We start from the raw sequence: 15,007 nt of genomic DNA, 5'->3' as shown, positions 1-15,007 counted from the left end.
GTCGCTGAATTCGAATCTAAGGCCGAAATCCCAATTTGGTTTATACTTTTTCAAAAATCGCAAAAAAGACGTAAAATCGGCGAATACAGCGATTTTTTTTGTATAATTTCGCAACAACAAAATTTTTCATGCCCGGTGGTCTAAATTAGCATGTCCTTAGGTTTTTGGGGTCGCTAAATCCGAAACAAAAATAACCCAGTTGGCTCATATTTGATCGAAAAATGCAAAAATAGAGATAAAATCGACGGAAACAGCCATTTTTCTTGTATATTTTTGCAAAAAAAATATTTTCATGACCGGTGGACTTAACCAGCACATCTATATGTTTTTCGAGTAGCTGAATCCGAATCCGGGGTCCAAATAATCGAGTTGGCTCATATTTTTTCGAAAAACGCAAAAATAGAGGTAAAATCTATCAAAACAAATGCCTGTAAAAAAAACAAATAACAGATCCTGCTCGAATTTCACGTAAAAACAAATGACTGTGAAACAAACAAATGAAAGATCGCGCTCGAACTTCACGTTAGTGAAGAGGACAGTGGTGACAATCTCTTTAAGCGTGCTTCTTATTGTGACTTCAGAACAGTTTTGAAAACCATTATCAGTTTCATTTTTTTTTAAATCGTTAGTTTACTATACTATACTTACACTATTATTATAAACTCCCAAATCAAAACAGATCATGTCTTCCAGATCCAGATGCATCTTGCTATATATGTATAAAATTTAAGGTTTTAGAAAATCAAAGAGTAATCAGCGATGACATCAAAACCATTTATGAAAGTTATTTTGGTATGGAAATTCAAAACCAAAGTGAAAATTGGGTTTCTCACAAAATTTGCAGTGCTTGTTATAAGGCATTCAGTCGATTAATAGACAGAAAAGAAAATAAGAGAACCCTTAAGATTCAAGAACCTACGATATGGAGGAAACCTCTTTGGAAAAAAGAATTCTACTTTTGTATGACAAACCTGACAGGAATCAATAGAAAAAAGATAAATGCTATCGAATGTCCTGATGAACCTAGCGTCCCTTAATCTGTTGAAAATAACGATCTTACAAAAAACTCAAAAAATTTATCACTTCACAGACAGGCGACTGAAGCAGAAGAAAATAAAAGTATTGATGAAGATTTCGATGTTGATCGTGTTTAAAAGTGACATTTCAGATTATGGTAATGATGAAGATGATTATGAAAGCAGCGATGTTAATACAGAAGTGTACATACCAGACAATGAAAAGAATAAAGTTCCCAAGCTATTTAAGTCTGAAGGATTGAATGATTCATCGCGAAATCTCGGTTTCCCTAAAGATGCTTCGATGGATCTTGCTTCCGTTTTGAAAAAGAAAAACTTATTAAGCTAAATGAGTTAAACCAAGTTTCTACAGAAAAAGGGAATAAGAGTTTGAACAGTGTTTTACTTCAGAAGAAAATGATCATGGAATTTGCAGGGTTATGAAAATTTTTGAAATCGTTTTACGACAGCCATCAGGTCATATAAAAATACCTTGTTAAGAGTGCTTATGGGACAGTCGATATCGCGTTCGTCATTGCAACAAAAAAAGATGGCCAAAAAGAAAATCGTTTGAGCAAGGACCAAAATATATAATTGAAGATCCTCTAGTTCACCCAAAATAAGTTTTTATTCCACCCCTTCATACAAAGCTACGTCTTATGAAGTAGTTTCTCAAAGCGCTTGACAAAGATGGCGATTGCTATGCGTACTTGGAAGATCAATTTCCACAACTTTCCAAAGCAAAATTAAAAGAGGGAATCCTTGAGGGACCGCAGATAAGAAAAATGTTGCAGGATCCAGATTTCATCACAAAAATGTTGGGCACTGAAAAATATGCCTAGCTTTGTTTAAAAAATGTTGTGAAAAACTTTGTAGGTAATAAGAAAAGTCCAGACTATCAAAATGTGGTTTCAGAAATTGGTAAAAAGCTTTGGTAAACTAGGTTGCCTTATGAATTTGAAGCTACATTTTCTTCATTCGCATATAAATAAGTTTCCATACAACCTGAAAGACTTTAGTGAAAAGCAAGGCGAACGTTTCCGCCAGGATATAAAATAGATGGAGAGGCGATATCAGGGGTGTTGGGATATCAAAATGATGGCTGACTACTGTTGGAGTTTAAAACGAGATCAAGTCAATCAAGATACCAAACGAAAGCGAAACCCACGACGTAGGTCTTTTGAGGACAAAAGGGTTCGATACAAGCGATATAAGGAAAATTAAAAAATAAAAGAACCCTATTAACGTGAGATGGAAGGGGACTCACGGTATTAAAGCATCCCAAAGGGAACAGAATTTACTACGTCCACCTTGTTGTTCCTTGGTAATGCTAAAAGTAAATGAAACTTATTTACAAAAAATTCTACTATTGACCTGCAAGGAGATTAACGCAAATTAAAAACCCTTAAACGTGAGACGCAAAGGGAATCTACAGCGAACGCCAATCATAGTCGAGGAAGGTAAAGGTTTAAAGGGTTTTCGACGATCTTATGTCTAATTATGCGTTTTTCGATAAAATGTGAGCCAAATGTGTTATTTGAACCCGGGATTCGGATTCAGCGACTCCAAAAACATAAGGATCCCTACCGAAAGAAAACTCTGAGTTTTCTCTAGCGAAATAGCCTGGCCCATTCGAGCCTATAAATAGAGTCGATTTGAAACACTATAGTCTCGGAGATAGTCTGAAAGATTTGGGTCCTTTTCAAGATCCTTTTAGTGGTCCTTTTAAGAGTGGTGCGACGGTAATTTAACGTTCCTTTTGTATTCGTCAGTAACCGGGCGGGCAGAGCTATTCACAGCAGTTGGCCGTGGCTAATCCGGTCTCCCTTTTTAAATTTCTCTTCAAATTATCAACCCTGTTTTTTGTCATTGTTGAATTTTTTTGTTATATTTATTTATAATTATGAGTTATATACAAATATACAATTTTCTAGTTGAATTTGAAAATGTTGACTTTTTTGGTGTATCTGATTCCAATTACGAGAAACGTCGTATTAATTCCAATTTTAAGTATTTAAAAAAAGCTAGATATCTGAAATCATTGATACCCGTAGATTCCGAATTATTATGTTTTAGGCTGCTAACTATGAAATTAAAAAAAATCTACTTTAAATTTTAATCCGAAAGCTTAACAAAGGACCCTTGGGTGTCGGCTACTCTATTGATATAGACTCTCTGCTTGTTATTTATGATCGTATTTTTATTTCAATTTCGGAAAGGGAATTTTAAAGCCTTTACGACATTTGAAAGCACTACCTGGATCTTAAAATATATCTACCTGAGTGCCTGCGGAGAATTTCTCTGAGCTTCTCTGACCCTAGAGAATTTTTAAAATATGCTCAGAGATTCTTTTCGGTAGGAATATGCTGATTTTGATCACCGGGCATGAAAAATTTTGTTGTTGCAAAAGTGTACAAGAAAAATCGCTGTAGTCGCCTATTTTACGTCTATCTTTGCGATTTTTGAAAATGTATGAGCCAAATTTGTTTTTTGGGCCTCAGTTTCGAATTCAGCGACCCACAAGACATATAAATATGTTGGTTAAGTCCACCGGGCGAGGAAATATTTTTTTTTGCAAAAATATACCTAAAAAATCGCTGTTTTTGTCGATCTTACGTCTATTTCATTTTGTTTTTCAGAAAAATACGAGCCAACTTGGTTATTTTGACCACAGACTTGAATTCAGCGACCCCAGAACATATAGATATACTAGTGTAGTCTGTCGGACAGACCACTTTTTTGTGTGCCGGTGTAATAATTTACTCGTATTACTGGGAGGTCAAATTGGGGTTACTCGTAGAAATTTACAAAAATTTCAAATAAACGATAAAAAATTCTTCCGCAAAAATAGAAAGGTTTAAAATTAAATATTTGTCAATTTGATGTCTTTTAACTTATAAACTTGAATCTCAAATGCACAAAAATAAAAAAACTTTTTTAATTTGTGACAGAATATCGAAATTAAAAATGTCAAAATTATTTTGAATTTCCTATCTTATAATATTTTTTAAGTACGTAACCTATACAATTTAAAATTAGAATGATAGAAATCTTTTTATATTTTGTATCAAATCTTTTTTTTATAAATAAATAAGTATGATGAATAAAATGGTCAGTTTTTTTGTGTTGAAATTCTCCAAGTTTCATAAAGTAACATTACTTAAATATACTCTAATATTATATAATAAACAAGAACAATATAATGGTGAAGACATTTTTTCGACAAATAATTATTTTTATTATTATAAATAAATTCAATAAACAAATGGCTTAATGTGTAATTTTTCGAAAATTTGAACATTTTCGATAATTTTTTCGTTGTAAAATATCCAAATAATGCATATGTTAATTATATTTGTTTAAAAGATCATGGAATGCATCAACTAAGCATGAATTTTGCTGAAACTATCATAAGGTTCCTAATTAAAAAGACTAAAATAAAAAAAAAATCCGTCCACAGATGCCCGAATAATGCGCTTGTTTGTTAACTTTGTTTTAAACAATCATAAAATGTATAAAATGATCATAAATGTTGCTTAAATTGTCATGAAGTTCCCAATTTAAAGGACTCAAATTAAAAAAAAAGAAGAATTTTACTGCCGACAAGTGCCCGAATAATGCATTTGGTTACTAAATATAAACAAAAAAATCATGCAATTATTCAAGAAAGTATGAATTTTTCTAAAATTATCAAAAAGTTCCTTATTTAAAAAATTTGACATAAAAAAATGTATGTCGAAAAATTCCTGACTAATGCATTTTTTTATTAAGTACATAGTAATTGCAGCAATAATAATCTAAAAAAAAAAATGTTTAATCATGTTTTCATCAAAATTTCTCTCAATATGACTTAAGAAACTTAAAATTATGGAAAATCGTAGAAAACATTTTTTCAACAAATGATTTGTTTATAAATTATATAATTTTCCAATTAAATAATATTGAAATTTTTTAAAATGATTTTACTTCATCAAAATTAGGCGATTTTAACCATTTTTCTGCTATTGAGGAGCACTGGGAGCGTCAAACCATTTAGCGGAGTGTTTTTAACCAAAATTCAAGTGCTTCGATAGCGAAGTGGTCAGAGTGCTCGATGAAATGAACTAGATTAGGTGGTTTATATAGGGTTTAGATCCTCCGCATGTGTTTTTCAAAAATTAAATTAAATTAATTATTGAAATTAAATTGCTTAAAATTTTTAATGGTACATTTTTTTAAAAATTATTTTTGTTAAAGGTTAGGCCGCCATGATCCTAATAGATGGTCATGAAGTAAGTTTCTGTTTATTTTATAAGGCGTCCTTTACTTTGTAAACTTGATGAATTGATTTATAAAATCATGCATGTCCATTGTCCAGTAATCAAATTAAAACACTATAACACTATTTCTCTTATTATGTAAAAGAAAAAATTTCAGATGACCAGTACATTATTATTAAAGTTTAAAATTTTTTTCTAGAATTTCATCGAAATTATGCAAGCGCCAACGGCAATAATTATAGAAAAAGTATCGAATAAAAGCCAAATCAATTGAAATCAAATTAACTTTGTTGATCCAAGCTTATCATAGATGTTAAAATTGTGTGGATTTGATGATCGCTCCTCCCTTAACCATCTGTTTGTGCATGATTTAAGGTGGCTGTGTTTCTACAATAATCTCTAATCGAATTTATTACATGCAATTAAATCATGTTTATTATTTTCAGCTTCATTCAAACAATATGAAGGAAAAATTATGAAACTATTGATCTGTGATCACATTTCGACTCTTTGTCTGTTTCATCATACTTTATTCACATTGACGAAAATACCACTTAAGCTTGTGCACTCACGGAAAGTCACAAACACAACGAAATTAGATACAATACAAAAACAAGTCCTTAATAACCATCACGCATATGATTATTCTTATAGCCAATTTACAAATTATATAATTTTGTATTATTTTGATCATTTAAAAAAAATTGTAAATGTATTGCTGAAATTGGACTATTTTACTATTTAAAAAATAAACTATATTTAAAGATCAAATTTTTCCTACTGCAACATTTTTCTACACTGTTTTGGTTAGTTATCATTGACTTAAAATTATGAATATATGTGGGCATTTCTCTGGCCGGTTTTTAATGTTAATTCGACCCTGCACATTAGGAATGAACTACTTAATTCAAATTGGATTTTCAATCATTTATAAATTTCCATAATATAAAAGTAATTATTAGCAGTTTATTTTGCCTGATTTCAGCGTGTCTATCTCCAGGAATAAGTTGCTATGAAATATAAATTCTTTAACTGATAATATTAATTCAATAAAAATTCTAAAAAGTTAGGGAATCCCTGAAAAGGTTAAGTAAGTGTAACGGTTTACACTTTTTCAAAAAAAAAGTTAAATTGATTTTGTGAAAGTTTTGATATCTTGTAATGGTTTCTCTTTAGGAAATATGCTTCTAAAGTTTTTAATACAACTCCTTGTACTCTTTAAGGTTTAAACATAAAAAACGGAAGAAAAAAAATGTTTTTAAAGATTCGATCACATGAGCTGGTAATTTACCGATGATACAGAGTTTTCTTGGTCTGATATTTCTCGTAAAGTGATTTTCGACCCCAATAGTAATAATGAAAAAATGTTCACATTTTTATGTTTAGGAAATCTCAATTTTCCCATACATTAATATTAAAACCGAAGACTCAGCGTTGATTATTCTTCTTGGAAAATGATCGTTTTATTTCCTTGAATATGTAGATAATGTTAAAAATACTCTTGAAACGAATTCATCAAACATCCCTGCTACATTCTAGGAATTTCAAGAATTCTTTTTGATTTTTTATTAACCTTTTCAAGATTCTAAAAAAGGTTATTTCTTTAAAATATTTAAAAATAATATATATTTTGTTTTAAATATTGTTTAATACCTATTATATATATTTAAGGCATTTTCGAATCTTTTTTAATCTGAAAAGTCTTCGAAATATCTTTTAGAATAATTTAAAATTTTCCTAACATGTTCTAAAATCCTTCAATCTTACAAAGATTCCTTAATACCTTCCAAATACTTTTTAGGTATATTGCGAAATCTTTAAAAGTTAAAATTAACCTTTTTGAAATAAAAACCTAATTTATTAAAAATTTTCCAAGAAATATTTCTGCCTGTTCTGGTAATTTTTTCGTTACCGATACCAATAATTTTTTTACTATTAAAATAGAACCTCGATTATCCGAACTTCGATTATTCGAGGCTCCGCGTTATCCGAGGCAACGGAACTCATCCAAGCACCGCATTAACCGAGGTCAATGCTCGGATAATACGGACAATCATTAACAAAGCAGATAAAGCTGCCACGCCTAATTCTGAATGCGCGCAGTAGTTTGCAATTTTTAATAAATTATTAAGATGAATCCATATTTGTAAGTTCTTTAATTTCACTTTCTAAATGTAACTATTTATTTTTCTATTTAAAATCTATCAAAAATGGATAACTCTTTCGACAGGGTATAAACTTTTGAATTAGCATATCTTCAATTTTTTTCTGGAATAATTTGATTCGTCTCATCTCTCCAAAAGTCTAAAGAAATTTACAAATTAGTGGGTGGTAGAAAAACGTTATGAACTGAATAATTATATCCTAGCATCATAAAGGATTCAAATTAACATTTTTTATAAATAATGTTCAGAAACATTCAGGAATCAATTTTATCCTGAAACAATATAACAAAATTGACGGCAAATAAAAATCCTAGTCTTTATTGACAGTTAAACAAATTAAAAAATATGATCTAAAAATGGTATAATCGCCATGTCGACATGGCAACCAAGGTAAAAGATTATATTCCGTATATAATTTTTTTTCTAGTAACGCAATAGGGAAAAGTAAATATCCCAGAAAGGCAAATTTATGCCTGCAAATGTACAAGATTACGACTATATATACTCTAATGAAGAACCAGAATAGTTATCATTTCTCCACTGTTAAGAAGCTGTTCATCAGTACAACTATCAGTTTTTCTTCTACTTAAAAAATGAGGGTCTTTGGCGCTCTAGTTCTGGTCCTGACGGTCTTACTAAATTCTATAGGTGAATATAATAATATAATATATTTCTATAATTTCAAGTGTACTTTACAGTTTTTTTTGATAATTCAGATACCAAAACATAATAATAGGAAAGAAAAAAAGCCACCTCTAAATATCCATCCTTATTTTTTCTCAGCTTCTTTATTTATTTTTTTTAATATTTATTCCAATCATAAATAATTTTTTTAAATTACCAACGCTTCGGTGTTTATTCAAGACCTTTTCAAAAGTTGTTTTTATTACCTTGATAACGGTGTTGATTGAACACGAAAACGTTAGTAGATTGCATTTTTTTATTTTGCTATAAAAAATAAAATAAAAAACAACCAGAGAAAAGATGAGAAAGGTTCATTTCCATGTCTGTTATCAAAAATAAAATTCAAAATTTTGTTTTAACAAAAATTTCTTTGTGCATTTTTCAGTAATTTATATTTTTTTTATTATTTCTCGCAATGTTAATTTTTTTCTGAATATATGGAAGTTTTTCTTCGGAGCTACCAAATAGAGTCCTAATGAAACCGAAAGTAGGCTTATGAAATTCGTTAAATTTATTTCTGCCCATTAATAAATTTGCAGAAATTCTGTTTATTATTTCGTGGTTTGAAATTTAAAATATCCTGATCAGCTCCTTTTAGTATTGAAATTTAGAAACATATTACTTTGACCCATGTAATAAAATTAGAAATAGTAAAATATTTTTTTCCTTCAGAACTACTATGAAAATTCATGAATTTACTTAAGCTATAAATATTAATTCAAAATAGTTTATAGAAACGAAAAATTTTCAACGTTTTTTTTTAAATTTTTAAAATTAATAAAAACCACCTTTACGTTTATTGCACATTGTTTTTGCAATCTTTTACAACAACAAGATTTAAAGATATCTTGTATGTTTGATGCTTCCAACATAAGTTTTTCAGCAAGAAGAATTAATTGAATCATTATTTATAGTGTTAACAAAAAATTCGGGTTTTTAGAAAAAAAACACAAAATTCTTATAGGCATAATTTCTTAGAAAATTTCTTGTAAATTGGAAAAATACGTATCTTCCCATTTTTTCCAAAAAACAAAATAATTCTCTACCAAGTGATCCAGCGTCTCAAGTTAGTCTCAACTCTAGTTTACTAATACGTTGACATTTATTTTTAAGACAGTCGTATAAAATCTAATAATATTCTATTATCAAATTAAACATGCATTAAAATATCATAAGATTTGAGGACAACATTTTTGCGCTGGATGCGTAAACGGTATTAAATATTTTGTCCAAATAAGTTGAAGAAATATAACAAAAAGTTTCTACTGAATTTTATAGCATACAATTGATTGAAACATAATTTTATAAGTAACTATTGTATAAAATATGCAAATTTCAATAATTGTATAAGATAACATTTTTTATTACAGATCAGATACAAGGAACATTTGGACTACTGGCACCACATGGATTAAATGGAAGACTTGAAATACATAGGGAATTCAACATAGGTGGAGGAGGATCAGGAGCAGGTGAGCAAATACGACGAAAATTGTTTTTCAGAGGAAGGCATAAAATATGTTTTAAAATAATTATGTTTATGGCAATTATACATATTTTACAAGTTACAATTTTTCTTAAAATAATATATTTGTTCAACAGGTTTAGGAAAATATGGATTCGAATATAGCATAGGTAGTAGATTAGGAGGAGGAAACGGCGGATATGAAGCTAATGGACAAGGTGAAAAATTTAAAAAAAATTGTTTTTCATTAAGATTAATACAATGAAAAATAATCTTATAGATGACTATATTGAAGAAATCACAACTTTGCTTTATGATAATGAATTTTCATTTTTCTCGCAGGCGGTTCAGCTGGAGTAAGCACGGGATCATCACACTCATCTGCATCAGCAAGAGCAGAAGCAGAAGCAAGAGCAGAAGCAGATTATGTAGCACGTGGATCAGCAAGAGGATCTGCATCTGCAGCAGGTGAGAAAATTGAGAAAAATTATTTTTTATTAAGAATTATAAAATGTAATTTAAATATCTTCTGCCCTGTCTAAATTCTTTAAAGTTACAAAAAACCCTTTAAACCCAAATTTGTATCTGTTCTTTATTTTATAACTCAAAGTCAACAAAAATGATGCTAGTATCAACTTTTCTTGAATAATAATAAGAACACTCGGACTTAACGTCAGAGGTCCGGGGTTCGATCCCTGAGATCGTACCTCTGGAAATCTTTCTATGTACATTTACCGAGGTTCTGGTGGTTCGGAACATACCTCAAGCTGTAGGTCTCCCCATCATTTACTTGACTGCAACCTAGTCCGTCAATCATGGGGTAAAACCCAGGCTTTGTCCAATATGTCGGGGCACACTGCTCTCATTAGATCACTTGATTGCACTATAAAAATGTGTTCGTGACTGATGATATACACCGGGACAACCCCGAGTTAAATACTCAAAAAATAAAAATCTAACCAAAAATGCCTCCGACATGTTGGGCAGGAACCATCTTAAGCCTGTGACAAAATAATAATAATAATAATAATAATAATAATAATATAAGAAAGCATCCAGAGGTTACTGTTGTCACCTACGACGCTCGTGGCCGCTCGTAATTTTATACCTACAACATCTTCGCAGGAGGTTTCAACCATTGTATTCAATTATTTGAATTAACTTGTAAGATTCTAATCTCATCAGTCACTTGACTTAGTGCGTGGCTATGATATATATCCGGTGCTACCCAAGTAAATGTTTAATAAAAACACACAATAATAATAAACCTTATAACATTCTAATCTCATCAGCCACTTGACTTAGTCTGTGGCTATGATGTATAACCGGGTTTACCCGCGTAAAAGTTTAATAATAACACTGGAATAATAATAATAATAATACCTAAGAAAGCATCCGGAGGTGACTGTTATAATTCCCAACGCTTGCGGCCGCTCGTAATTGTATACCTACATATATTTCACCAGTTACTTTTCCTCATCATAATCAACTTTAATTTTTAAGGAGGAGCAGGATCTGAATTAGGTGAATTGTCTGGAGTACGTGGAGCATCTGGATTAGGAGTAAATGGAGAACTTGGAGTAAGTGGATTATCTGGAGTACGTGGAGGATATGGATTGGGAGTAGGATCTGGATCAGGATCAGGATCTGGAGGACATGGAGTTAGTGGATTATCTGGAATAGGTAGAGAATCTGGCGTAGGTGCCGGATCTGGGGTGGGTGCAGGATATGGAGTTGGCGTAGGATCTAGATTGAATGGAGGAGGTGGAGTAGGCGTATTATCTGGATTAGGTGGAGGATCTGGATCAGGAGCAGGATATGGAGTAGGTTCAGGATCTGGAGAAGGTGCAGGGTATGGAGTTGGAGTAGGATCTGGATTAAATGGAGGAAGTGGAGGATCTGGATTAGGAGCAGGATATGGAGTAGGTTCAGGATCTGGAGTAGGTGCAGGGTATGGAGTTGGCGTAGGATCTGGTATAAATAAAGGAAGTGGAGGATCTGGATTAGGAGCAGGATATGGAGTAGGTTCAGGATCTGGAGTTGGTGCCGGGTATGGAGTTGGCGTAGGATCTGGATTAAATGGAGGAAGTAGAGGATCTGGATTAGGAGCAGGATCTGGAGTAGGTGCCGGGTATGGGGTTGGCGTAGGATCTGGATCAAATGGAGGAAGTGGAGTAGGTGGATTATCTGGCGTAGGTGGAGAATCTGGATTAGGAGCAGGATATGGAGTAGGTGCAGGATCTGGAGTAGGTGCTGGGTATGGAGTTGGCGTAGGATCTGGATCAAATAGAGGAAGTGGAATAGGTGGATTATCTGGCGAAGGTGAAGGATCTGGATCAGGAATAGGATCTGGAGTAGGTTCAGGATATGGAGTAGGTTTAGGATCTAGATTAGCTGGAGGATTGGGAATACGTTCTGAATTTAACATAGGTGGAGCATCCGGATTAGGTGGAGGATATAGAGTAGGTGGAGGATCTGGAGTGGGTGCAGGTTCTGGAGTAGGTGGAGCATTTGGAATACAGCGAGAACTTAACATAAATGGAGAAGAAGGTGCATCAGCAGAAGGTGAGAAATATGAAAAATGTTTTTTTTAATGCATAAGATGCATTTCGCAATCATTTAATGACTGATTATTATATAATTATTATAGATAAACAGTTGCAATTATTTTGAAAATCATCTATTTCTGTAACATAGGTAAGGCAGCTGCACTAGCAAATGGAAGTTCTTCCGGAGGTAGTGTAGGAGGTGAGATATTGGACGAAAATCTATTTTTTATTCGAAGGCATAAAATACATTTTAAAATAATATAAAAGATAACGATTATGTTGAATAATTTTTTTAGGTTTTATGATTTACTTTTTTAAATTTTTATTTCATTATCATAATCTACTTTCGTTTTCTAATAGCATCCAGAGCTGCAGCTGATGCAAAGGCAGAGGCAGAATCATCAGGTGCATCACATGGACAACTTTCATCAGTATAAGCATCAGCATTTGTAAAATCAGAAGCAAAAGGCTAAGACCCTCGTCTCTTCTTTATGCCGGACACATGTTCTTCACATCTGCGAAGAACATAAATATTTTTCCTTAATAATTACACTGTATTGTACAAGCGCATAATAAAATGTAAAAAAAAATATATAAAAAATTTGTACAATTATTTTGAATTCAGAATGTACCCTTACTTTTATTTATTGCATATTTTAAAAACGTAGACAGCAGGTCTCTATTTTAGCACTCATAACACGTTCATACTTATTCTGGATAAATAACGTGTTTGCTTATAATTTTAAATATTAGTTACAACCACTTATGTGATGTGAGGTATCCAGAAAAATTTCAATTTTAAGAAACTAACACAATAAAGAATTTGTTTAGGAAAATTTTTTCACAACAAAAATAGGTTGAAAATGAAGAAACGTAGTAAATTAAGCGATAGAATGCTATAAAGGCTCAACTCAAATTTTCAAGATTTACATGACAATAAAAAATTCGCACGTTTTCTTGAGCAGTGATAACCTTGAAAGTTAATTAAAAAAAGGAATGTTATTTGTCTTCGACTTTCTGACTGGAAATTAACTGATATATAAGTGTTTTGTTATATAAGAGAGGGATGATTTAAAAGGTTAAGTTAATTCAGACTGAGAGAGTTTAGGTTTGTTTGCGTATGTAGAATCTAGATGAAGATCCTAATCCTCACCTTGCAGTGGCAATTTCTGTCAGTGTGAAAAAGTAAAGAAATAAAATTAACTAAAAACATTTCTATTTTGCGGACATCCACGAAGTGCAATAGGTACTTCAAATAAAAAAAACAAATCGTTTTTATTTTCTTTGTTTGAAACGAATTTTTCAACTGAAACAAGTATTTCATTTTTTAACGAAAATTCATCTAATTCTGTATAAAGTTCAACTAAATGTTGATGAGTTAAAAATAGCATGCGACTAAGTTTAAATGTTTATAAACGAAAACCTTGATATTTTTTTTCCAGATACAAAAGAAAAGATTTTTTCACTGAAATGATCCGAAAATAAATTACGAGATTTTTTTTAAAACTATGAGTTTAAGGTCGTATTTATTTATTTTCTCTATTGTTAAAATAATTTATGTCAACAAATGTATGAATTAAAAATTCTCAGTAACAGAAAATTATTTATTTAATTATTATTGAAACTACATTATTTGTACTCACTATCAATGAGAACTGATCAAAATATTATTTACCTGATAGTTTTAAATATTTTTATGAATAAAACCGTAATATAATAATAAGAATTTCCATTTAAAAAAATTCTATTTAAAATTCAAGAAATAACAAATTTTAGAATAATAAAATGCACTAAAGGTCTTGATATTATCGAAATTGAAAATGCCCAACAATAGAAAATTCCAGAAAAAATTGCAGACACGGAAATTTTGGGAACAAAAAATTTCCTGACTTAATCATTTCAAGTACTTGACACTTAAATATTAGGTCTGTCACGAACAACTGATACGTTATGGAGAAGAGAAAATCTAACTTTTTTTATGAATGATAAAATTTTGCATTTCTCTACAAAATCTAGATAAAAATAATATCAAAAGAGCAAAATTTTTTCTCTTAAAGGGTTAAAATTAAATCCCTGAATTTATAAGTATTTAAAAATTTATAAGAAACATGTTTTTTTAAATGGATTAAATTTAGACTTTAAAAAGGAAAACAATTTTCAAACTCAAATGAAATGGTTACCTTCATGGTTGAATTTTTAATGCAACAAAAAAAAACAAGTTTTTCATATTTCCCACAACAACAATTTGGCCTGGAATTAATCACATTACTTACAATCTCATCAGAGAAGGTATAATATTTGTGTAAAATTGGACCCCGCTCCAGGATGAAAATTCGAAAAGTGAGCACATTTTGAATATGTTTGAGAACACTTTTGTTTAAATTCAAAAATTATCTGTACGGATATTCACAGTATTCAAAGAGACAAAAAAATTATCCGTATGACTTTTTTGAAAAATCCAAAAATTACCAACGACATAGCATTTACAAAATTCCAAAATACACAGAAAAATAAACCTTTTAAGTCAAATAACGCACGATATGTAAAAATTCAAGAAAAAAATGTTAATTTTGAATGCCCTACAAGATTATTATAACAAGTGGAAGGACAAAATTGAGTGTGAAGCACGAAATACAGGATTAGATTCTGTTCGTTAAAGCCGAAGGAGCTTTAACAATATAGAATTAACAATCACCAAATTACTGTTGTTGAGGCCTTGAGCTTTAGTTTAAAAAATTCGGTCCACAAGTGTGGGGAATATACAAAGATCGAGCGCGCTGCGCGAGATAAATACATTATCGAGCGGGAAACGCGAGATAAATATATTTTCGAGCGCGAAGCACGAGAACCAACAGTCGCGCGCTCTAAG

General features: G+C 31.1%; 1 protein-coding gene across 1 annotated transcript; it reads left to right on the top strand.

Annotated features, from left to right (window-relative positions):
- The first annotated feature begins 1,706 nt into the window (after positions 1 to 1,706).
- Positions 1,707 to 12,575, top strand: LOC117175392 (glycine-rich cell wall structural protein-like). Its single transcript, XM_033365101.1, has 7 exons — positions 1,707 to 1,722; positions 9,495 to 9,596; positions 9,727 to 9,807; positions 9,932 to 10,057; positions 11,093 to 12,154; positions 12,287 to 12,337; positions 12,499 to 12,575. Exons 1-7 carry the CDS (start codon positions 1,707 to 1,709, stop codon positions 12,573 to 12,575), a joined length of 1,515 nt encoding a protein of 504 aa, XP_033220992.1.
- The last annotated feature ends 2,432 nt before the right edge of the window (positions 12,576 to 15,007 follow it).

This window comes from Belonocnema kinseyi, chromosome 6, assembly GCF_010883055.1.
Source record: "Belonocnema kinseyi isolate 2016_QV_RU_SX_M_011 chromosome 6, B_treatae_v1, whole genome shotgun sequence".
NCBI lineage: Eukaryota > Metazoa > Arthropoda > Insecta > Hymenoptera > Cynipidae > Belonocnema > Belonocnema kinseyi.
Note: the sequence above shows the minus strand (reverse complement) of the source record. Positions and strands in the feature narration are given on the sequence as shown.